At 38.7% G+C, this 26,463-nt stretch overlaps 1 protein-coding gene across 15 annotated transcripts in view; it reads left to right on the top strand.

Moving 5' to 3' along the window:
* Window positions 1–4,017: 4,017 nt before the first annotated feature.
* LOC131437703 (voltage-gated potassium channel subunit beta-2) overlaps window positions 4,018–26,463 on the top strand; it is a 565,459-nt gene continuing 543,013 nt past the window's right edge. For 6 of the 15 annotated variants that reach the window (XR_009230813.1, XM_058607212.1, XM_058607206.1 and 3 more), the window contains exons 1-2: window positions 4,095–4,296; window positions 4,949–5,050. Coding sequence is in view for 13 of the 15 variants with exons in the window: in XM_058607212.1 (XP_058463195.1) it covers window positions 4,280–4,296; window positions 4,949–5,050 (119 nt within the window). In the remaining 2 variants the exon portion in view is untranslated. The other 9 variants (XM_058607210.1, XM_058607218.1, XM_058607219.1 and 6 more) reach the window with 5 other exon arrangements.

Genomic DNA, 26,463 nt, shown 5'->3' on the forward strand with positions numbered 1-26,463 from the left:
AGGCACGGAAATTGATTGTACGCCGTTACTTCCGGCCAAATTCATGTTAGGCGGAAATTGGTACACCACCGACGGGCGAATAAGAGAGACGACAGCACCTAAACAGTTAACTACAGATATAATTACAAGTTGGACATACACACCACTTCCTAGTCTGATGGAAGCTGGCGTTTATGATGCCGAAAGTATTGGAAAAATGAGAAATCTAATCTACGAGCAAGGAAGTAGTCGAGTAGCGTCATCAATAATTCATAAGATGCTATCCGGGCAGCATCCTAACATGCAGGGTTTCCATTTCGATGCACTAATATCAGAAAAAATAATCGACGCAGCCATAGGAAAATATTGGTCTAAATTCATAAAGTGGTCAACGTGGCTAGGCGACGTCACGTCTACAGCGATCGGAATATACATGATAGTAAGGATTGTCAAGTTTCTTGTTGATACTATAATGCACGGAAAAATTCTGTACGAGATCTACGGCTTCGGGTGGCAATTGCTCGCTTCATTTTGGGACTCTATCACAGCGTTCCTGTCTCATCGAAGTTCCATGAAATATCAACAGCGGGACGAGTCTTCGCAGCAATCAACTGTTCCAACACCAAACGCACCCCTATTAGAAGTAGTAACGTCAGGCAACGTCTACCCGATCAAACAACTACTAAGTCTCAACGCAGACATCATTAGACCATCGCATCGAGAAGCGGAGGCAACCAACGAATCAGATACAAATTAAATGAACTTTATAAACATTAAATGAATTACATTACATGTATTATGAGCTATTATATTCACACTTACTTTGTATTCTTCTCCATTAAATACATAACATATATTTTTCTCCAATATATATATATTGTTCAAGTGTTAGTTATAAGATATAAATCGCATCATTTGAAACAACTAAGTAAAATTAATTATATTGATATATTCAAATTTACATTATATTATATTGACATCTTCAAATCTACAATCTACAAATTTATTTCTATATTATAACATGAATCAGTTCTCCACAAGCAAGCAAAGCGAGTTTCAGTCTCGTGTTTTCACCCTTATTAGAGTAATAGAATTACTGGGGCCGGAATGTTCCAACACGGCTTGAAATTAGCGAATTGCATGAGCAGATTTAAATTAAATCAAATTTCATTCATTTCATCAGATTCAAATCCGAGATTTCATCACTCAAAAGAGATGCTTCATTTCAGCACCGAGCACCAGAAAACTGAAAATGTTTACTCAAGATTAGGGTCTCACTTTATGGCCACAGTAATAAAACCTTTCCGTTCCACTTGAGAAAAGGATCAGCATATGCGCACAGGCAGGATCACATTCACAGAGCTGCGCGCTAGGGCCTTATAGACGATTCAATGTAGGAGGTAAACAAATGCCGGCTATAAGAACCAGGCAAAGAATTATGTAAACCAGATGCGCGCGTATGCATGAGCTAGGGAAGCGGGTAAACCGCCAGGACTTGATACAGGACGGAAAGAGAAAACAGTAATATGTTGCGCGACATTCTAATTTTATGCAACACTTCTTTTCATTATAAATAGTTTTAAGAAATTGTTAATAAACCAGTATACCACTAGTGACCACCGTGTGTGTATCCTCGCGTGTAGTGATTATCACATTTAGTTCTTCAAGTTCGACACTGTCGCAAGTTGTGCTTTGGCTCTAGTCTGGAGCAAATCAAGACTTGCTGATTTTAGTGTTGTGTGAACTTGCATCAAAGCGCATTTTCCAACCTCTGCCCACTGAAATAGGTTGGGTTTAGGTCAAAGCCATTTTCCACGTTTGGTTGGACTCTGGCCGGAAACCGTGGCGATTCAAGTTTATACTGCCTACAATCGGCTAAAACGCGCCCCCTCTCATAATCTCCTGTCACAAGTTGGCATTAGTGGAGAGGCTGGTAGCACTAGTCAAGATTTCGCTACAGCTGATTCGAAGAGGCCTCTTCTGTCAGTTCCGAACTGTCAACTAAATCACAAGCTGAGCTAATCTGCCAACAGTTAGAGCTTGGCGAGCTAAATTAGCACGCCAAGATATAACTGCTGGACTGAAGGGTTACGCCTCAGCGAACAGCGATATTCTTTGTTTTTTGGGTTGGATTTTGAGATTAATTAATAAATTATGATCAAAAGTTTTATGACTAGTCTATTTATTCATGTTTTATCATCTAAATCAAATCTGTATGTGATCTAAATATTTCAAATTTCATCATAGATTGTCAAGAGTATAGGACATTTTGAAATCATATGTTTGATGACAACACGTGAATAATCGTTTTTCTTACCCATATTTGTAAGATTTTGCAATCTGCATTCTTTCAAACTCAAGTAAATTGAGAAAGTCGTGCAAAATTTTTCTAAATACATGGGATATGTCAAAACAATCACCATAATGCCACAGACTAACAGACAGGACACTCAAATTAGATTCTTCAATCATTTTAACGGTCATTTCGAATATTCCTTTATTTGGGACAGTACTCACATGTGTCATGATGGCGCCACGTTACCCTATCAAAAACATCCTGTCTGTCATCTAGACTGTGTTTATTTTTTTCATTTACCAACAGAGTTGCCATTCATACAGAATTACCTGTAATGTATTGATTTGTATACTATCAAATTTCATGCAGGATACATATTTAATACATATTGCCAAAACTATACACATAATTTTGCCTACTTCTCATCCTCCAACGCAATACAAAATCGAACCCGTTCGGTTACAATATTTACTTGCTTCTGGTCTGCCGCCACTTAATTTCAGGTGAAAACTACCAACACAATAAAAAATAGTCTAGATGAACAACGTTGAGTCAAACAAATGGGTAGCTTCCAACATCGCAAAAAAGTTAAAAATATTATCAACGTAATCCAATAATTTATTGTGACGATTCATTTTCATATATTATGATGAAATCAGGCATCCCTGCAATCAGCTGATCGGTGTTGACAAACGAGGGGAAACCAACTAGTAAAAAAACTTTTACATAACACAAGGGGTGTACAGATAGTAAATAGTTCGCGCAGTACAATATAGGTGGAACTAGTGCATCACGAAAAATTATTTTGATAAGAATTTATTCATACTGTCATGTCTGTTAGTCTGTGATAATGCTATCTAGTGGTGACCACGCTGATTAGCGGACCTTACACGATCATTAAAAGTGTCATTACTAAAAAGTAATGACACTTTTAATGATCGTGTAAGGTCTACGAGTTCAGTAATGACACGAGTAATGATGGAATTCCGGATTTTCCATCATTACCAACATTATTTCTTCTTCTTATTTTTTGTGGAAGTGCTGAATATCTTTAGAACTATACGCGAAAAAATGACAAAGTGTAGATTTAAATTCTTAATACTTCATTATCCTCTTGATTATCCTTAACGTTTTAATGGCAAATCAAATTTATTTTCAGCAAAACGAAAATAAAAATATTGCTATTGCTTTTGCTGGAGTAGTTACAAATACTCATCATTAATAATGAACGTGTAATGCTAAAAAGTAATGATGTACAGTAATGCAGTAATGACGAGCATTTGAGCAGAAGTGTCATTACTTAGTAATGACACTTTTAATGATCGTGTAAGGGGCGCTATTGGATTGTTCAATTCCGTCGCATTCTGTGCCCAAGTGAAAACCACTATAAATGAGACGATAAAATTACCCTCAAATTTGTCTTAGTCACGAAAAATGCGCCAGGGCGTATAATCATAATTCATACAGGAAGCAGAGAAGAAAACAATTCGAAAAAGCGCGAAACTATTTTTATGTTGATTTATTCAGTGGATATAGAAGGAAAGTGGTAAAATTCCCATGACTTTTGAAGATTGACTAACAATTCATCGACTAATCATAAATTGATCTGAGAATATACGATAACTTATAAATACGATTTGAAACCAAAGTCGAAAAATTCATCGATGTTTTACTCCATTTGCTGTCAACTTTAGATTCGCCTTTCTTTGAAAAACAGCTGAAATGGCATATAAATCTGGAACATTGGCAACTCTGATCGTAGCGATTTTGGCTGGTCTACGATCTAGAGTGTTATGTAAATCTACACCACTAGGTGATTCTCATTTAACTTAGTTTTAGGTTCGATGTTCTAGTTTATAAGACTTGTGCATCATAATTACTCCTAAAAGTACATTCTTGTAATTATAACGATGTGTTATGGTTCTTGAAGCTGTCTATTAGTTTGCTTTCGGGTTAAATGAAAATTGAAATATCGATCGATTAGGGTTAGTGATTAGGGTCTTGATGCTTGATGTGAAATGGTATATATATATATATATATATATATATATACCTATATATATATATATATATATATATATATATATATATATATATATATATATATATATATATATATATATATATATATATATATATATATATATATATATATATATATATCTATATAATATATATATATATATATATATATATATATATATATATATATATATATATATATATATATATATATCTATATAATATATATATATATATATATATATATATATATATATATATATATATATATATATATATATATATTATATATATATATATATATATATATATATATATATATATTTATATATATATATATATATATATATATATATATATATATATATATATATATATATATATATATATATATATATATATATATATATATATATATATATATATATATATATATATATATATATATATATATATATATATATATATATATGTATATATATGTGCGTGTGTGTGCATTAATCCGAAGAAACTTTGTTTCAACATAAATTTCTTGTATTATTGTTATCCCAACCGATTTTACTACCGGGCCTCTAGCTACGAAAGCTAAAAAACAGTTAAAAATTATACGCTAATATTTTGCTTGTTTTGTGTTTTGGTTCTGATTCACAGGATGTCGGTTGTACTGTGTAATATGACTCCAGTTAAAGGGAATGATAATAATAATAATAACGACAATATTAGTGAGGATTCCAATCCAGTTACTTTATACAGGTACATATTCGTGTGTCTAAACATGCAACATTTTTTAAGCCACCCGGTGGCTGATCAAAAGGCGAAAGCCAAAAGCCTGGGTCGACGGTCATTTCACTTCCATTCAAAACTGTGTTCAAAATTCATTTCACAAAATTGAAAAAAATGATATTCCATAAATCCCATTCAATCAAAGACAGTATATTAACAATTAACAAATCATTGATTGATCTATTTTAGATCTACGACTAAACCATGTCAATCGAAACGCTGAAATCTAGTGCTATTTTTCGAGCACAAAACATATTTAAAACTGCTCGACAAATTTATTTTAAATTTATGAAAATTTGAAACACGAATAGAACCAACACTGTTTTAAATTTCTTGCGTGAGTGTGTGTAACGAGATCTGTCAGAAGTAACGTCAAAGCGTCGCATGACATATCAGAAATTGTCAATATTAGGCTCTCTGACAGCTCACTTACAACCACAAATGCAAATGAGATTGGTTTGTTTTCATCAGGAAACGAATGCTTTAAACACAGTTCAGACGATCAATCAACTTCGGTCGACGTCCAGATTGGTTTATTAATTTTATTTAGCCAAATATTGCTCACGTAGCCGACGTTAAAAAGATCCCTGAACTTGACGTAGTGTCCTTTCATATGAATTGCTTACAATTAATGTTGTTGTTCCGTAATCGTTCCATTCAGGTGATAGCCGCTTGATGCTGCGTGTGAATCGCTTTAACATATTGTTTTGTTTTCATCAGGAAACGTGTTGGCCACCCATTTTTCAGTAGGGCCGCCGTAAATTTTCAACGGGCATAGAAACCTCAATAAGCAAGAAGTGTTTTGCACTTTGAGCAAATTCAGCAGCTGCAAGATTCATATGGGTGGTCTATACTAGAGTGACTATAATCAGAGTGGCGACAGCTGTTCGTTTGGAATGACAGCTCCTAGTTCCAAACGAGCAAACGACCTGTCAATTTAATGTAAAGCTAATGGAATGTTTTGAATTGTTGCCAAAATTACGGATGAGATGTCGTCACTCTGGTTATAGGCACTCTAGTCTATACCATAACTAAAACTGGAACAAACGTATCCCCAGCAAGCCGTTTTAGTTTTATTTATTCGAACAGTTCCGCTGTCAAATTTAAAACTGGTATACGCTGCCGTTCTATTTTTTCTATATTTGAAACAGATAAAACGCTGTTGGGGCTGCCAGTTTATTTTGTTATTATTTCTAGATTTAAAACTGACATAAATTATCCATCTAGAATTAGAACACTCCTGAACTTGCCCTTACTAAGAGCAAATCAGCAGCTAGAAGTTCTATATGGATGATCTATAATAGAGCAATAACTGGAACAAACGTATACCCAGCAAGTAGAGATGGTCGGGTATAGAAATTCTTATACCCGAACCCGACCCGTACCCGAGTGATCAGCAAAAAAAATTACCCGTACCCGACCCGTACCCGATTAAAAATTTAAAAAATTACCCGTACCCAACCCGTACCCGATCAATAATACAAAAAAATTACCCGTACCCGACCCGTACCCGAAAAAAAATAAAAAATTTTACCCGTACCCGACCCGTACCCGATTAAAAATTACCTGTACCCGTACCCGACCCGAATGAGTAGTAAAACTTTTACCAAAATTCAGTATGGAAAAAATTAAGTGTTTTAGATATCGAGCCGTATCAGGCTCTAGTTGGTAAGAAAAATACATTAAAATGCTTGTTTACTTTTAAACATATAAATACAATGTGAAGCATGAATAATGTAATGTAACTTTTTTTTAAACATGCAACCATTTTCGTTCAGCGGAAGGATACAACTAAGTTTCTGTCAAATCAGAAGTGACATTGAGGTTACCAATGTCGAAATAACCGCTAGTTCAAAAATAAATGTTAGATGGCGGACCCTGTAGATTTTCAATGTCTTTGGTACTTTATACTCATTAACAAATGTGAACAAAAGGGAGTAATATCAACTCAAATTTTTCGAAAAGTATATTTACCCAAAATGTCGTAATACCCGTTGTATTCAATTTTGGGTAGGTATGGTTTTTACGAAACAGTGCGACTTTTGATCCAATTCTTTAGAACCACAAGCAAGCGTGCTCATTATCTTGACACACAAATAAAAATTCACATTCGATTCACTTGAAAAATGACGTAAAATAGTTCCAAATGTCAAATTGAATATTACACGTGACGAAAATGAATGTTATGCGAACATCCCCTAAAATGAATAGTGTGTTATCAATTCGTTTACGTGAATTGACCAAAGAATCAAACAATGTACGTGTATTCCCGGTGTGAAAAATTCAATTTTGAACATGGTGAACAGTGAGTCCTTCAAGTGTAAGTAGTTTGAACATTCGTAGGAAATTTTTTTGGTTACAATTTTTTACTACAAAGCAAAATGAATTATGATTTTGATTTAAATTAATCTGTCAACTATGCCCGTTTTGTAGCCTCACAAACCCACACCCACGATGTTATCGGTAGCTGGTGGTTTTTACAGCCATTGAACCGGTGGAACCCTCAACGAGTGAACACGGTGAAAATTTGAGTATTTCGCGAGAAAAGATTTTCACCCTTACTTTTGCGACTCCACGTTGTCACGCATCGAGATTTTCACTTGTTGTCCAGTGAAAAGAAACGAAAATTAACTAGCAATATAGCCCAACTTGCTGTGCCATCAATCGGTGTCATTTCAAGTGAGGTGACACCACCCAGAAGTGCAGAATAAGAAGAACTTCTATGCAGATTTTCTGAATTAAATGTTCATGTTTTTATGGTAAGAATCCTAATGATTTTTATGAAAATTTTGAAAATCTCCAACCAATATTTAAAATAACAGTTTTCTGGTATCTGAATGTGATATGAGTACAACACTACATTTTATATACTGCCCATCCTTGCATATCAGTCCCATATGGAAAATCGGCATGTTGAGAAAAAGACGATCAAAAGTTTATTTCCGATTTTTTTTATTTATTGTGCTCTCTAATGCTGGTCCCGGGTTGGCGGTTCAATGCATAGGACGCTGGTCTTACAAGCCAGCTGTCGTATGTTCGAGTCCCGACCTGGAAGAATTCTTAGTGTCAGTAGGATCCATAGTACTAGCCATGCAATGATTCTGTACGCTAAGAATCGGCTGCGAAGTCTGTTGAAACAGAAAGGCCAAATTCCACGAAAGGAATGTAATGCCAAGACTTTGCTTTGCTCCCTAATGCTAAATCTTGGTATTATTACATGAAATATCGGTAATACACCTTTGCTGTTCCAATATTTCAACAAATGAAATTATTGAAATTTTGCACTGAATGGGACTGATATGCGGGTACTTTAGCATATGGGACACAGAAATGAGTTGATATTTTTTTATATTTTACTGAACAAACCCTCAACTTTAATTGCAATTTCTGAGAGTATATTGAGGAAAGACTCATTTCCTCAAGCTAACTCAAAATTGGCAAAAATCGATATGAGACTAATATGCGAGTATGGGCAGTATATGAATCAAATAATTTTTACTGGATTGTGCATTAAACAGTTTTAAAATGGCAGTCCATCAAAACCTACGTGAAAAGTAGATTCCGACCGCTACATCATAGAGCTAAGGGAGTGTGTCTTATTAAATATGTTATAAACAAAGTAGGGCGGGAAATATTCACAAACCTTTTCACGTAACTATGATTGATACTTTTTTAAATGAAGAAAAAAATGAAAAAGATGCCAGTTGACAGGTCTGGTCCTAGGCGCGAATGTCAAAACCCCTTGAATCAAATTGATTATTTTTCGGAAGAACTGTTTTGCAATGAAAAAATCTCGTCAACGTGTAAACATATTTCTGTGAAGTACAAATGGTCGGGTAATCGATCCGAAAAAAACAATTTACCCGTACCCGACCCGTACCCGAGTGAGCGGTAAATTTTTTTACCCGTACCCGACCCGTACCCGAGTGAGCAGTAAAATTTTTTACCCGTACCCGACCCGTACCCGATTGAAAATAAATATGTTTACCCGTACCCGACCAAAAACCCGTCGGGTACGGGTACGGGTCGGGTTTCGGGTAAAATACCCGATACCCGACCATCTCTACCAGCAAGCCGTTCTAGTTTATTTTATTCGCCCAGTTCTGTCAAATTTAAAACTGGTCTACGATGCCGTTCTATTTTTTGTATATTTGAAACACGAGTAAAACACTGCTGGAGCTGCCAGTTTTTCTTATAAAATTCAGATTTAAATTTTGTAACTGACATAAATTATGCATCTAGAACTAAAGCACTACTGAATATGCCCTAATACAGTACTATTTGATAGCACTGTAGCTCACTATCATCTAGTAATTTTCTCTAGAAATTTATGACAAAAATTTATCGCAATCATTTATTTTGTTTGTTTGTTTCTGTTTTGAAACATTTGTTACTTCACATAACATCAATCCATCAACAGACAAATATATTACAGGTTTTTTAATCTGTATAAAACGTTCAAAACGACAAATGTAACATTGAGAGATTCTCTTTGTTTTCTTTCTTTTTCTTTCTCTTTCGATTATTAATTAATTAATAATTATTAATTAATTTATTAATAATCTTCAATTATTTACCGATAATAATAACTAAAGCTATCGAGTAAAATCTTAATTTCCTTATCGTAGTGATGATATTCTGATCAATAATTTGTGGGGAAGTGCGGTAAAGGGTACTGCATAAACAAGTAGTTTGTAATATCCAATATTTTGTTAGCCATTCTTCTTCATTGTTTTGGTTTTTGCAGAATCATGCTGGCCACAGTTTCATGACGTCATAGCAGGCGGCTGGTTATATCGTTTTAGGTAGAGTGACTATTATAGGCACTCTAATTTTAGGTATACGCGATAGCGCCCCGCATACGCATGACTGCCAGATGGCTGGCAAACATTCTAGTGACCGACTGCCTCACCGCTGCCAGATATACAACTCAAACGATACAACCGTATCCACCAGGACTTTTCCACATTGAAATCTTTGACATTTTAAGCGAAGGTGAGAAGATGAAAACACTCGGCTAACTTAGATACAGGCGACTTTGTTTTGTCAAATTGGATTTGACAACCGTCACTGAATCAATTTTGGTAGCCGTTTGGTGGCCATGGCTGCCCAGGTAGCCAAAACGCTATGCGGGGGTGAGGCAGTCGGTTATCAGAATGGCTGCCAGCCATATTTTGCGGCATTTAGTCAACCGTCTGGCAGCTATGCGTATGGGGGGCGTTGCTGTACTGAAGATTGATTTCGCTCCAAGTTGACATAGTCTTATTCAATGCAACAGTGACGTGCTATACATTGCAAAATACATGAAAAATGTCAAATCAGCGGTTTTTCTACGAAAGGCGAATCTTACATCGACAGCAAATGGAGAAAAACATCGATGAATGTTTCGACTTTGATTTCAATTCTTATTTATAAGTTATCGTATATTCTCAGATCAATTTTTGATTCGCCTTTTTGCCTTTCTCATATGGAAAGGTTATGCAATCTCTTGAAAAACCGACTAGTAAAAATCTCAAAGTGTCATACCACACAGACTAACAGACAGGACACTCAAATTAGATTCTTCAATCATTTTAACGGTCATTTCGAATATTTCTTTAGTTGGGACAGTACTCGCATATGTCATGATGTCGCTACGTTACCCTATCAAAAACATCCTGTCTGTCATCTGGACTGTGTTTATTGTTTTCATTTACCAACAGAGTTGCCATTCACACAGACCTGTAATGTATTGATTTGTATACGTCCATGCGAATTTCATGCAGGATACAAATTGCCAAAACTATAAACATAATTGTGCCTACTTCTCATCCTCCAACGCAATACAAAATGGAACTCGTTTTGTTACTATATTTACTTGCTTCTGGTCTACCGGTACTTAATTTCGGGTGAAAATTACGAACACAATAAAAAATACAATAAAAATAGATGAACGACGTTGAGAAAAATAAATGGTTGCCAACGCTAAAAAAGTTAAATATATTATCAACGTAATCCAATAATTTATTGTGACGATTCATTTTCAAATACTATGATGGAATCAGGCATCCCTGCAAGCAGCTGATCGGTGTTTACAAACGAGGGGAAACCAACTAGTAAAAAAACTTTTACATAATACAAGGGGTGTACCGATAGTAGATAGTTCGCGCAGTACAATATAGGTGGAACTAGTGCATCACGAAAAATTATTTGTATAAGAATTTACTCATACTCTCACGTCTGTTAGTCTGTACATACCATTTGACTTAATTCATCGACCTGAGCGATGTCTGTGTGTGTGTTATGAGAGTCGCGAGTGCCTGAGTCGTCCGTAACAACGCATACTGGAGCGCACAGCAACAGGCGGCCGCGACCACCGGCCACTAAAGGACCAGTCAACAAGCGTCGGTTCGGGAGTTTTTCAGTCATCGGGGAACTCTCCGTCGGTGTAGTCTAAATCCTTCGCCAGGGATTAGACGAGTAGATTGCGACGTAGCACTGGTAAGGATCGTCTGGGCGCCAGTAAACCGGAAGCCTTTCTTCAACCGGAATCACTGGAGCGACTCAGGCATCCTGCTGATCGATCCGTTCATGGGAGCGGAATCGACGGTTACTGGAGAACTTCCATAGTCGGGAAATTCGTCGTCGGGGTAGGATAGTAGGATAGCACCGAAGTCGAGTCGCCGGTCATCCTCCAACCGGAATCACTGGACCGACCCAGGCACCCTGCCGTTCGAACCGTTCACGGGTTTGGGAACATCGGTCCGGGGAAACTTCGATCGTCGGGGAACCTTTCCGTCTTTGTAGGCTAGATCCATCATCGGGAATTAGCCGAGTAGTTCGCCACGTAGACCAGTCCTGGGTAGGCAAGGCGTCAGCGAATCGAGAGTGGTGGTGCTTCAGCACAGCCCCCCTGCCGAAGTAATACCTTATGGTAGTCCCGGCAGGATGAGGGGAACGAAGCTTAGGGGGGTGTTTTAGTTCGGGTTCGACTCCCACATACCAAGTTCACTTATGTGCAGGTAGCTTGATGATCCGGCGATTTCACCTCCTACAAAAAAAAAAAACAAGATACAACGGTGGCGACGAGTCCAGTGGAAAAGTGATAAAAGCTAACCTCACTTTCCCATCACCCACGTGCAAAAAGACAAAAGGATGAGTATCCCGAATGGACAGCAGCATGACTTTCTGTAGCAACAAGGCAAACAGCAGTTCCTAAAGCTACGGAAGAGCTCCTTCGTCAGTGTCTGCACCTGATGACACAAATTCTCCAGCAACAGTAGCACAGTCAGCAGTCAGAAGAGAACTTCATCTGGCAAGTCGTTTCGGAAGTGCATGCTGGCGCAGCACCTAGTCTGGAGCAAATTCTCGATTCTCTTGCTGGAAATATCAAGGAGTTCCGCTACGACGCGGACAGTAGCATCACGTTTGTAGCCTGGTTCACGAGGTACGACAAGCTGTTCGAAAAGGATGCTGCTCGGTTGGACGACCAAGCGATCAGATCAGCGGTCAGATTGCAGACACGTTCGCGAAATTGAAAAGTTTGTTCGGGGTGAAAGAGTCGGTGATCAGCTGGCGATACAAAACCCTTCAGATCGCTAAACAACCGACCGAAGACTACATCGCTTACGCCTTCCGTGTGAATAAGCTCTGCGTCGAGTTCGAGCTGGGAAAGCTGTCAGAACAACAGTTCAAGTGCTTGATGTTCGTGTGCGGACTAAAGTCTGAGCGTGATTCAGAGACTCGGACCCGACTTCTGTCAAGGATTGAGGAGAACAATAACCTCACTTTGGAGCAATTATCGAATGAATGTCAGCTCATCAATCAATCTCAAGCATGATAATGCTCTAATCGAATCTGCTCCATCTTTCGATCAGGCAAATCAGCTTAAGTAGAAATATGACGGTAATCGTAACAGACGTCAGCTGTCTCCCAGGTCAGATGTGAACAACACAAAGCGGAAACCCGATACACCATGCTGGTGTTGTGGTGCGTTCCATTATGTTCGTGACTACCCGTACAAGAACCGTCAATGTCCCGATTGTAGTCAGTACGGTCATCGTCAAGGATACTGTGCAAGTTTCAAGAAGAAGAAGAAGAGAGGTCGAAAACGTTCGGTGGCCAGCAAGGTTGTCGTTGTCAACATGTGCAACGTGCAGAGGCGGCAGAAATTTGTCTCCGTTGTGCTAGATGGAACTTACATCCATCTTCAGCTAGACACAGCGTCCGACATCGTGGTCATCAGCAAACCGATCTGTCGAAAGGTCGGTAGTCCCAGTGGAGGCGAGAACAGCATCTGGGAGCATTTTGCCTCTCGAAGGTGAACTTCGCTGTGACGTCACCATCGGCGGAAACACTCGCAGCGAAGTTATACGGGTAACTGAAAAACAGCTGCAACTTCTCGGATCTGATTTGATCGATAGCGCCAATGGATACCTTTTGCTGGCAGGTATCTAGTTCTTCGACTTCCAGTGCAGCGCTAAGTTCTGCATTTCCAGAAGTTTTCAGTGAGAAACTCGGGCTCTGCAGTAAGGTACAGGCGAAGTTAGACGTAAAGGAGCAGTGCAAGCCCGTTTTCTGTCCCAAACGCCCGGTTTCGTACTCTATGTACAATGCAGTCGATCAAGAGTTGGAACGGTTACAGCAGCTGAACATCATTACACCAAACGACTACTCGGAGTGGGCAGCACCAATCGTCGTAGTGCGCAAGGCAAATGGCCATTCGTGTTTGCGAAGATTACTCTACAGGTCTCAACTCCGCTCTGCAGCCTCACCAATACCCGCTGTCTCTTCCGGAAGACATTTTCGCTAAGCTGGCTAACTGCAAAGTCTTCAGCCAGATCGATCTTTCGGAAGCATTTATGCAAGTTTAGGTCGACGATCAGTTTCGTCATCTGCTCACCACGCACCGTGGTTTGTTTCATTACAATCGTCTTCCACTTGGTGTAAAGGTAGCATCGGGTATCTTCCAGCAGCTCATCGACACCATGCTAGCCGGGTTGGGAAAAGTTTCCGGTTATCTCGATGACGTGACCGTTGGCGGTGAAGACGAAGCAGCTCACAACCGCAACCTGAAAGCAGTGCTTCAGCGAATCCAGGATTTTGGGTTCACCATTCGAGCCGAAAAATGTACCTTCGGCAAGAAATAGATACCATATCTGGGCTACATGTTGACCACTGAGGTCTGCGTCCAGATCCAGCCAAAATCGAGGCAATAGTGCAGCTTCCGCCTCCCACTGACGTTCACGGTGTACGTTCCTTCCTCGGGGTGATCAATTATTACGGAAAGTTTGTCCCGAACATGCGAATGCTTCGCTTCCCGCTGGCAATCTGCTGAATTCACAGTCGAAGTTGCAGTGGACAACGGAGTGCCAGCAAGCATTCGAGCGTTTCAAGCAGATTCTCACCTCAGATCTTCTACTAACGCACTATGATCCGAAAAAGGGGATCATCGTTTCTGCTGACGCATCGTCAGTTGGTGTTGGAGCCACAATCAGTCACAGGTTCCCAGATGGCTCCATCAAAATAGTGCAGTATGCTTCCAGAGCACTTACAAAGGCAGAGCAGAACTACAGTCCACCTGATCGTGAAGGTCTAGCTATCATCTTTGCCGTCACCAAGTTTCACCAAATGATCTTTGGACGGCGCTTCTTGCTGCAGACTGACGACTCTCCGCTGCTCCGAATCTTCGGGTCCAAGAAGGGCATACCGGTATACACGGCCAACCGGCTACAGCGCTTTGTCCTCACTCTATTGCTGTACGATTTCACCATCGAGTACGTTCCCACTGATAAATTCGATAACGCCGACGTGCTGTCTCGGTTGATAAACCGACACGCGCGACCAGAAGACGACTACGTCATCGCCAGCACCATTCTCGAGCATTATGTTAGGTCAGTAGCAGTAGATACAGTAGATGCGTTGCCCCTTACTTTCAGGAACGTTGCTCGAAGTACTCAGGCTGACCCAGTTCTCCGGAAGGTCTACCGTTTTATAACCGACGGTGGGGTGTGCGCAAAGGTTCATCACCGAAACACTCAGAAGCGGGCTCCTGGTGTTCTTCTGGAAAAGATATCGTCGAGTTCTGCGTTCCCATATCAACCAGTTACGATGCCGAACTGAGACTGTTATTTGGGGAGCAGGGAGAAGCCCGATGGAGATAAAATATAGTAATCTCTCTCCAGCAGGTATAAAACCTCCTCATCTTTTGTATCAACAGATTTCAATGATCCAATAGATACACTCACGTTTAAAACTAACAATTAAAACTAACAGTTGAAGCTAAACCACTAACCCTATAACTAGTTGATGACACAATGTTACAGCATTATAGAACAGCTTCTTTGAAAGTCGAAGAGAAAAGCGGATATGAAGATGGAAGTAGAAGGTTAGTTGAGGGAGCAGTGAGTGAGCGTGGACGAACGACGGGTTAGATCCGGCATGTAGATCTAATTAGTGATCAAAAAGATGGTGGAAGACGGAGAAAATGAGAGTGAGGACGAACGTGTTAGTTTCGGCGAATCTGATTAGTTTCCAATGAAGGTGGTGAATATTTATTTACTGGATAGTTAAGCAATCATTGAATAAGCGTTTTATCGCATTACGCAAGAGGTGAAAATCAAAGAACTTCAGGCAACTGTTAAACAAACGACACATACTGAGAAACGGTTCATTATATCCGTAGTTAGTTCTAGCACAAGGGATTCGTGAAAATGGATATGAACGAAGATTGCGACGATGGATATCAAAGTTGACCAATCGTAGGAGATCAGGGCAATCAATATATTAAATCAGCGATGAAAACAGCCTTGTAGACGTTTCTACGAATACACAGCGGATCCAGTTCGATCAGTCGACAACGATCATTATAACTTGGAAGGTTTAATGGGTCTCTCCATGGTAGATTATGGAGAGCAAACCTAATGAATTTGCGTTGAACAGCTTCAATACGATCAACATCAGTTTGATAATGAGGTGACCAAACGACAGCCGCATATTCAAGCGATGATCGGACTATTGCACAATAAAGAGTGTTCAAGCAGAATAACTTCTTTCACGAACTCTTTCACGAACGATTCACGCTTAAGAATATTTTGCGAAAGATTGTAGTCATATCTTATTGCTGAGTGCCTGCAGGAAAATGATATGACGGAGCATTTAGAGGCGTTTAATCTTGTTGGAGTAACATCATTCTACGAATGTATTCAATTGAGCTTGCAAAAAGTGTGCATCTTCTTGTTCTTTGATCAGATGGTAGAGTTTAAAATCATCCACAAAAGATAGTTTGAAACATTTCAGTAAGATGTGCAGATCATTAAGGTAGAGTAAAAATATATACAGTCCTAAGTGACTTCCTTGAGGGATTTTAAAATTCACAGCAAACGGCGATGTTGTACAGTTTCCTATTTTTAAATGTTGATGATCTGCAAGCAATGAGAACGCCGCCACCGACCTTTTTGCTACTATTCTGGTCATTTCGATCATGCCTGAATACTGTATAACTGCTATCGAAAATTTGCTGAAATAAAGAGTTTCAGTCTACATATATATATATATATATATATATATATATATATATATATATATATATATATATATATATATATATATATATATATATATATATATATATATATATATATATATATATATATATATATATATATATATATATATATATATATATATATATATATATATATATATATATATATATATATATATATATATATATATATATATATATATATATATATATATATATCTTACTGGCATTGATTGGTGGAGCAAGGGTGGAGACTTGCCGTTGAAGCTGGAGAGCAGTCATGAACGAGCAAGGAGATTCCATTTGTGATATACTGATTTGCAATCGTTGGGAGAGGGGTCGGGATGAGATCGTTCTGTGTTGAGGCAAATTCATTTGTGGCATCGGAGCTGAGTTGAGCTTTAAAAAGGGAGTGATAGTCACACCGTTCGGCCAGAAATTGGGAAATGTTATCCGTTGCTCAAAGTCCGCCGGAACGTTCAACTTAAATGAGACAAAAGAAAGTGGTCGCTCTTGATACTGTCTAACTAGACATTGAATATATCGGCGATTACAGTTTGTGTGTGTTTCTGCATAACTTATTATGCGCTGTGGGAATGTCGCCAGTATGGGTGGTACTTATTGATGATGGTGGTGGATGAACCGTATCGACAGTTGAAGATGATGTGATGGGTATTGGCACCGGTGTAATGCCAGTATCAGCGACGATGTTTATCGGATTTGTCGATTGATCGTTAAAATTCAGGTCTGAAACGAGTCGAGCAGTATGATTTGAAGAGAATAGATGTGGTATTGAGACATAAACTATCCTAATTTTATTTTCTTGCGGCAAAGAAGGTCGGCCGGTACTGCTAGTGCGTGGACGTTTGTTATTGTCTTCGAGTATTGATTCGAAAAGGTTTGTTAGGTCGAGTTGAAGATCGTCAAGCCGTTCGAAGAAGCGAGTACCATCATTGACAGAGCGTTCAGAGTGATTCTGTAGTCTGGAACGATGAGTGTAGCTAGGTCTAGCACAAGTATTAGAATACATTCGACAAAAAAATTGCATTGTATCCATTAAAAAGCCAATTAACTTGAGGGTTGAGGTAGAACGCTGAAGAATTAGCTGCAGGATTCCGTCAGCGGATTCATTCCGGTTTGGTAATTCACGACACTGGGAGCACAACCAATACATTCCTGGGCACGAATGGACTTAGCTATCGAGGTGTTCAAATCTGCGCATTTAATGTGCAAACTTTTGGAGCGAAACCAACAAGCTATATTGTTGCTTCGTGAACCAGAACCATAACAAACATCGGCATCACATTTGATTCTTGTCATAGTGATGAGAGCGGTCAAATTGACAGAATCGTGAGAGATAGAGAGTAACCGTGAGTGCCACTGATTACAATGTTCGTTGTGCAAATGGCGGTCTTTTTAGTTCGCGAATGTAAATTGTTCACTGATAAAGGCGCACTAAGTGAGTTGCCCGAACAGTTGCAAAAAGTTCACGGCGAGAGATAGACGTTTATATAACTAGCGCGAAATGAAATTATGATGAAAGCGATAACTTTACACTATTAAAAGATAATTGATTGCAGAGTGAAACTCAAGGACTTGTATTGACTCGATATACACTGAACCAAAAAAAGCATATGTTGCTGTCATGAGATTGCCGCCAGTCCGGCTAGAGAGAAATTCAGAACGGTTGTCTAACAGTACAGACAACTACTTTTATTGTGTCTTGTGTAACATGTCGCTATTAAGTATTAAAGTCTAGTAGTTCAGCTTTAAAATGTATCTATTTATTACTTGTCTGTAAGGACATGCAAATACTGTTCGGTGCTGACCAACCACACACACACACACACACACACACACACACACACACACACACACACACACACAAAACAACACTATTTTTTCTCGGAGATAGCTAAAAACATTTTGACAAACTTAGATTCAAATGAAAGGCGTCACGGTCCTATAAGAAATTCCTGAATTTCATCCGGATCCGACCTCCGGTTCCGGTGTTATAGGGTAAAGTGTGTTCAATATTGTACACCGTCACTTAAACCGGCGTAACAAAAAACGTAAAAAATTTCCTAAACTGGTCTCAAAACTACACGAATTGATAGTCATTATCAGTAGGCAACTAAACAAACCGATTTCGGCTATCCTGGTGTCCGGTCTCCGAATCCGGAAGCACCGAAAATAGTGATCATGTATACCAAAATTGATCTCACTCCCTTTTCTCAGCGATGGTTTGACCGATTTCCACAAACTTAGATTCAAATGAAAGATCTCACGGTCTCATACGGATTTCTTGATCCGACTTCCGATGCCGGAGTTATAGGGTAAAGTGTGCTCAATATTGTACACCGTCACTTAAACCGACGGAACAAAAACCGTAAAAAATGTTGTAGACTGGACTCAAAATCGTTATTCCCAATCCTAGGGTCAAATGGAAGGTCTTACCAAAAATTACTGCATTTTTTCGGGTACATCAAACATTTAAATCGTCATTTAGAGTGCGATGGTAAAGTAGAGTTTGGTGGCCGTACGAGCCGACATCGATTATACCGGTTCTCGGGTTCCGGTGCCGGAAGTGCATATAATAGTGAACCCACTTCGTTTCATTCTGTATGTTACACTAGTTAATACACAAACAATCCCTTGATTTCATTCAAAAATCGAAGAGAAACTTTTGAATTGAATACCCCAATATTATACATGAGAAAGCCTTCATTACACCACTAGGTGGAATAAAACAGATTTTTCGATTTGTACTGCATATGTTCTGCAGTACTGGACGGTTTTTTGAAATGAACTGTTTTGCTCATCTCTCCCATGTCTCCACATAACTGGGTCCATGGTTGCATCGTCGCCAGCCATTCAAGGTACGGATGCTTCTGAGATCACCCTCCACTTGATCGATCCACCTTGTCGCTGCGCCTCTTCTTCTTGTACCAGTCCGGTTGGATTCAAGAACCATTTTCATTGATCTGTCGTCCGACATCCTTATGACATGCCCAACCAATCGTAGACGTCCGATTTTAGCTGTCCGTACGACGGGTGGTTCTCCTAACAGCTGTTGCTATTCGTGATTCATACGCCGTCTCCACGTTCCGTCTTCCATCTGCACTCCGCCATAGAATCTTTCGAAAACACTGCCAACATAGTCCAGGTCTCGTGACCATAGAGACCAACCGGTCTAATGAGCGTTTTGTAGATGGTCGATCGGAGGGTTTTTCTGAGTCCAAAGTACGCACGATTCCCTGCCAAAATACGTTGCAGTTCCATGGGCCAAGCTTCCAATCGTAGTCCTTTGTTCATTGCTTAGGTCTTTGCCGATTATTCCGAGTCGTATTTATATCCAGATTATTCGTAACTTCCTTTTTCCGGGCGGCTTGTTAGGCCTGCACCAACCTCCTGTCTCGCCGGAGGGCCATTGTGACAGCACTGTTTAGAGTCCCACACTGATACAAGGATGGCAATCAGCCGCTCCTAACATGGAGAACAGATGCTGTTTCGAGCCGCCCATACATGGGAAACAGACACTCGGGTAGGCTCGCTCTCTGTACAGAGAAGGCAAGCCCCCCTTCCCTGTCAGCATACGACCAAGGTCACACCGGGGTTGGTTACCCGATCTTTCCTATGGTTACTCGCAGGGATGCAAACTGCCTCCCCTTCTTTATTACTGTAGTCTGTAAACCCACATTTACATTTTCTATTATTCGTACTGCACCACGCTGCTGCATCCAAATTAAAATTCTATTACAGTAGGCATGCGAAGAAGTATCGCGTTAAAAACTACCGCCGAAATCACCGCCGCTTGGGGTAGGTAGAAAATCTATCTTTCTAAATTTTACTGTCTCCTTGTTCGCGCTACTGTAGCACAAAAAATGTAGCTCGCTACGGTAGGAAAATGTACTTTGCCGCTGTAGGAAAAAGTACATTAGTGAGATAGAAAAATGTACTTTACCGCGGTAGTTAACAGTGGTATCGAAGAACAGTAAGCGCAGCACATTGCCTATATTCTTCGCTATTTCAAAGATGATTTTCGCATATTCAGAATGTTTATACAGTAGTATTGCTAATATCATGTATTTAACCCCGCTTTTAAGCATTTGATCGTTGCCACGAGGTATTAATTGTTGGGTTTGCCAGAGGGTATTAATGAATTATTTTTCTCGAACAAAAAATGTTTTGAAGTAAAATCATGAAGTTGCAGAATTATTTATGTATTTCAAATAAAGGAATTATGTAATCGCTGTGAGAATAAACTTTTGAATACAGGCTCTTAGTGCCGAGAGTCTTATACCGTTTGAATCAATTCACTTAGTTCGCACAGTGACTGTGTGATTAGTTCAATAGATTATTCATGTTTGCTGGACTTGTTTATTGATGGACAAGTAAACTCAATTCGACTTTACTGGTTCCGGAAAGTAGTGGGCGAAAGATATTTTTGAAATGGTTTGATCGATTCTCACTAACTTCGTATAAAATTGAAAGACTAGTACCAAAATGACATATTTATACGTGTAAAATAATTCAAACCGTGATATGAACAAAATAATAAAATCAATTAGTATTTCGATTGAAGTGAATAAAAAACTCACTCGGGATGAAAATACTCGAAACTCTGCCTGTTAGAAGGTTTTGTTATTTTAAGAACAAATTAACGGATTAATGAGTGCGGTTCACAATAAAATATAATCAATGATTAAACACAGTACTAAAGAAACAAATTAGAATAGTAACTTAAACTGCCATAGTTAGATTCATTATACTCTATTTGTACTACCGTCAATCATATGTATTAAAAAAAAGTTTTTTACTGCGTTATAACATGCAGATCAATTAAGTTGGGAAGTTTGGGCCACCCTCCTCTAATAAGAAAAAATCGGTAAAATAAGCTCAACAATAAGATCAGTAAAAGGTATCATTTACCGATCGATCGGTAGAGCTGAGCTGACACTCATTTCTTCATAATTTTATACTGAATTATTTATCACTCCATACTGAAGTTTGAGGACATTTACATAAAAATGGTAAATACACGAAATTGGTAAGCTATAGAGCATTACTGCTATTTTGGTCGGTTTGGATTAAAACCTGGTAAAGTATCCTCTTTGATCCCACAAAATCGATTTATTTAAGTGTGCTCGAAAAAACATTAGGAAAATCCGATTTTATCATAATTTGTTGATTGGTAGTCGCGTAATCCTCAAACGTGGTAGCTCCACAAATGAAATGATTATTAGTACAATAACCCTATGTAAGATCAATGCATTTCTATAGCCATAAATTTTAATCTTTTATTAGTCTGGATTATGCAAATGCAGAATACTTTTTTTTCGTTGGCGGTAGGAAGCTACAGTACATTTTTGAAATCTACGGGAGTTTCAAGCAGCAGTACAAGACCGTACCATAAAGAGAAGGTAGAATGAAGTAGAGCAAAATTTGTTTTTACCTGCACCGTTCTGATCGTCGCTGGTACTCTCTCTGCGGTAAATGTACCATCAAGCAGTTGTAGCAGGCTGTAGAATTTTGAATGTGTAGAATGTACAAGAATAAATGTATTCTACCGCTACCGTTTGCATCCCTGGTTACTCGTACCCCAGCCGGGACCGTGGGGAGGTAGGGGTAGGAGTTACTGGACAAGAGGCTAAGAATCACATTGGGGCCTGAATTGCGCATTGTCCAGTCGTTTACCAACCAATACAATGGACATTATATGTTCAACGTGATGCCATGCTATGGCGTTGCTGAATTGAAGATTGATTTCGCACCAAGCTGACAGGGTCTGATTTAATGCAACAGTGACGTACGAATACATTGCAAAATACATGAAAAACATTGATGAATGGTTCGGCTTTGATTTCAATTCACGAAAAAATAAGCTGTAAATACGGTTAAGAATTGCAATCTGATACTAAATCGGATGAGAACATTTTGTTTTTGTTTATAAAAATTCATGTTTACATAAATATGTGCGAAATGTGCACGCAGAACTAAAAAATTAATCGTAATGTTAGTTACAGAATTTTACCAACATGTCCGAATTATGGACTACAATTTCTTGATTTGAAAAATTACGGTCACGGTGATAGAAATATACAATATCAGGTTGTTTAATAAACAAATAAATGTTTCAAACAAAACAATTTAGTATATGAATAAACCGTAATTCGCTTCAACGAGAGCTATCAATTGAAGTAAAAGTAATAAGTATAACTTGTTCTTTGCTCAATGTTGCACATATTCTTCGTGTAACTAATTTATTCATCGATCTTCGCCGCGAATATCATCCCAGTACTTACGCACGTCTCGAACAACGTTGAACTATTCACTGCACGAAAGAGAGAAGGGTGAAAGTGAATAAGCAATAATCGTAGAGAACCCGAATATACTAATACATTCTTCGAATTGGTTCGAATAGCGTCACTGCGACGATCGTTGGTTTCCATTCTTCGCGAAGCATTCTTCATCTAATAAATTCATCATATCTCGTGAGGTAGCAGCAATGGGAGAGTGCTGGGATATGGTTCATCTCTTACGCATTAGACTGTGGTACTAATGCAGGGGAAAATGTCTTGATTTGCTTGTTTCAAAGACAGCACGAACGATTATCACAAATCAGCTTTTGATAATTTTATTCTACAACTATATATTCCAAACTTGAAACAATTCCTTCTTTATTTGCTAATATAGGAGGCTAGGTACGACAAATTTGTAATTTATTTTTATTGAAGCTATGAAGTTCGAAGATAACTGATTCTTCTCGAAATTTCAGTACGAGACAATTGCAATGGCCTGGTCTGAAATGTATCGACGATCTTCGGTATGCAAGAGTCATTTTAATAATAATGATAGTAATATTAATGATAATAGTAATAATAATAATAAAATTTGCCAATATAGGAGGCTAGGTATGACAAATTTGTAGTTTTTTTTGAAGCTATGAAGTTCGAAGATATCTGATTCTTCTCGAAATTTCAGTACGAGACAATTGCAATGGCCTGGTCTGAAATGTATCGACGATCTCCGGTATGCAAGAGTCATTTTAATAATAATGATAGTAATAATAATGATAATAATAATAATAATACAGATTAATCTCTACATATATTTATTTTATTTATTTATTTATTTTTTTTACATTTATTATTAGGACAATGCTCATCTGACAACAAGTCTTAATGAACTAGACTATAAACTAATAAAACTAATTAAAAATGGTAGTAATTAAACTTATACTATAGCAACCGACGATGAAACTGTAAAGAGGTCATATTGAAGTCAAACACATCGCTGAATTCGTTGAAACGGCGAGTCATTGCCAAAATCGGGCTGTTGCTAGCATAGTTGGTATTCCGCAGATCAGTGTGCAGTAATGATCGAGGCCGAAGAACACGTGCTGTAGCATACAGATTAATCTGTGATAGAAGATCCGGAACATCATATTCAGCCAGTAATAGCTTAGATACAAAAGTGGCTTGTGAAGCACGTCGACGATCAGCTAAAGCTTTAATCCCCAATAGTTGACAACGATCTTCATACGGTGGAAGGCTCAACGGGTTACTCCATGGTAGTTCCCGTAAAGCATAACGCACGAATTTACGTTGCACAGCTTCTATCCTTTGAATCCATATAGCGTTGTATGGACACCAAACAACATTCGCAAATTTCAGCTGTGAACGAACCAATGAGCAATATAGCGATTTTAAACAAAGTGGGTCACGAAATTCACTCGAGATTTTAAATATGAATCCAAGTAAACGGTTTGCTTTGTCAATCGTTGCTGAAAGATGGCGGGTGTACGTTAGTTTCTCATCCAGAATAACACCTAGATCTTTGACGTGATCAACGCGTTGCAGTTGAGTGCCAGCGACGGTGTAATTAAAATTAAACATGCTTCTCGTACGATGATAGCTTATGACGGAACATTTAGAAACACAGAGATCCATTTTGTTTCTTACACACCATTCGTAAAACATATTAACAAGATTTTGCAACTCACGGCAATCAGCTTCTTTGCGAATAACGAGAAATATTTTCAAATCGTCAGCAAACAATAATTAGCCACCATGTCTTAGGACAAATACAGCATCGTTCACAAACAACGAAAAAAAAAGTGGTCCTAGAGTACTTCCCTGAGGAACTCCTGAGATACTTGCAAATGGTTCAGACACAGTATTTCCAATTTGTACGACAACTTTACGGTTAACGAGATATGTTCGGAGCCATTGACAAAATCTGGTCGTAAATCCTAGTTTGCCCAGCTTGGTTAATAAAATTTCGTGATTCACAGAGTTAACAGCAGCTTTTAGGTCAGTGTAGACCGTGTCTATCTGGAATTTGTTGGACATTTGCTCGGTGCAAAACGATGTGAAACAAACGAGATTTGTCTCAACCGACCGACCAGGGAAGAATCCATGTTGGCAACTGCTAATATAATGGCGACAAGCTGATAATAGAGTAGTATTAATGATTGATTCGAAGATCTTAGATTCAACACCCAGCGACGTGATTCCTCGGTAATTAACGACGTTACACTTGTCACCTTTTTTATAAATCGGGAACATTATAGACCGTTTCCAATCAGTTGGAAATGATTGCTGCTGGAGCGACAAATTGAAGATATGCGCTAGTGGCACTGCTAAAATGTCCGAACATTTTTTCAAAATAGCGGATGGCATGGCGCTGATACCTGGAGCATACAACAACTTGATTTTCTTAACGGCTGAAATAACCATTTGCTCGAAGATATGAAAAATGTCCATATCAATTACATCAGCGGGAACATCACGAGCAGCGTTTTCAAGTTCGATGGCAGTAGGTGAGTCAGTCGAAAAGACACTTGCAAAGTATCTAGCAAATAGTGAACACTTGTCAATAGCTGTTGTAGCTTCATTATCGTAATACATCATCTTAGATGGAAGTCCAATTTCATTTCTTTTCGTATTGACAAATGACCAGAAGCTTTTAGGGTTGTGCCTTAGGTTATTTTGCATACGATTCACGTAGCGATTGTATAGAAATTTATTATAGATACGATATTCGTTACTGGCTGTAGTGAAGCGATGCTTAGATATAGGGCAACGTCTGTTTGTATATATACGCAAAGCTTTGGCACGGATACGTTTCAAATTCCGTATGTATGTATAAATAAAATACAGATTAACCTGTGTATATGGCAACCCTGCTTCGCATGGCATATTTCCACACGACCCCATACTAGTATAAAGATGTGTTCAACATCATCACTTTCGCTTTCGCATTGACGTTCGTAATTGAATGTGTTAGTGACGGTACAAATTTGCCTTTCTACCGGTTTTCGGTGCCATCGTGCTGACGGTGTCTCGTACGTTCAGAATAGCTGCTTTAACTTAAATGACGCTATTTCTCACATCACATTTCATTTTATACCTGCTACTGGCAGCGGTGTATGGACAACCCCTTTGTTAGAATTCCTTTCCTGTACGCAGAACGGGAAACAGTGAGACGATATAAAAGAGAGAATTAACGGGGCGGCAGCTAGTAATACTGAATTGGCTGTCTAGCTGTTAACAGCATCTTGTGGAATTTTGACGCAGAAACACGCACACAGGAGGAACAGTTAAGGGCAAGGCAAAGTCCCGCTCTAACCGTGCTGGTCTGCAATTCCCAGTTTGTATACTAGTATAAAGATGTGTTCAACATCATCACTTCCACTTTCGCATTGCCGTTCGTAATTGAATGTGTCAGTGACGGTGCAAATTATTTAAACTCCTCGTGTGTGGCTTGTTTCGGCAACAGTTGCTCGAAAATGGTAGGAAAGCAACACTACTAAAGTGTGCACTAAAAAGTGCTTTTGAATGGGCCTTGCTGGACT

Source organism: Malaya genurostris, chromosome 3, assembly GCF_030247185.1.
Source record: "Malaya genurostris strain Urasoe2022 chromosome 3, Malgen_1.1, whole genome shotgun sequence".
NCBI lineage: Eukaryota > Metazoa > Arthropoda > Insecta > Diptera > Culicidae > Malaya > Malaya genurostris.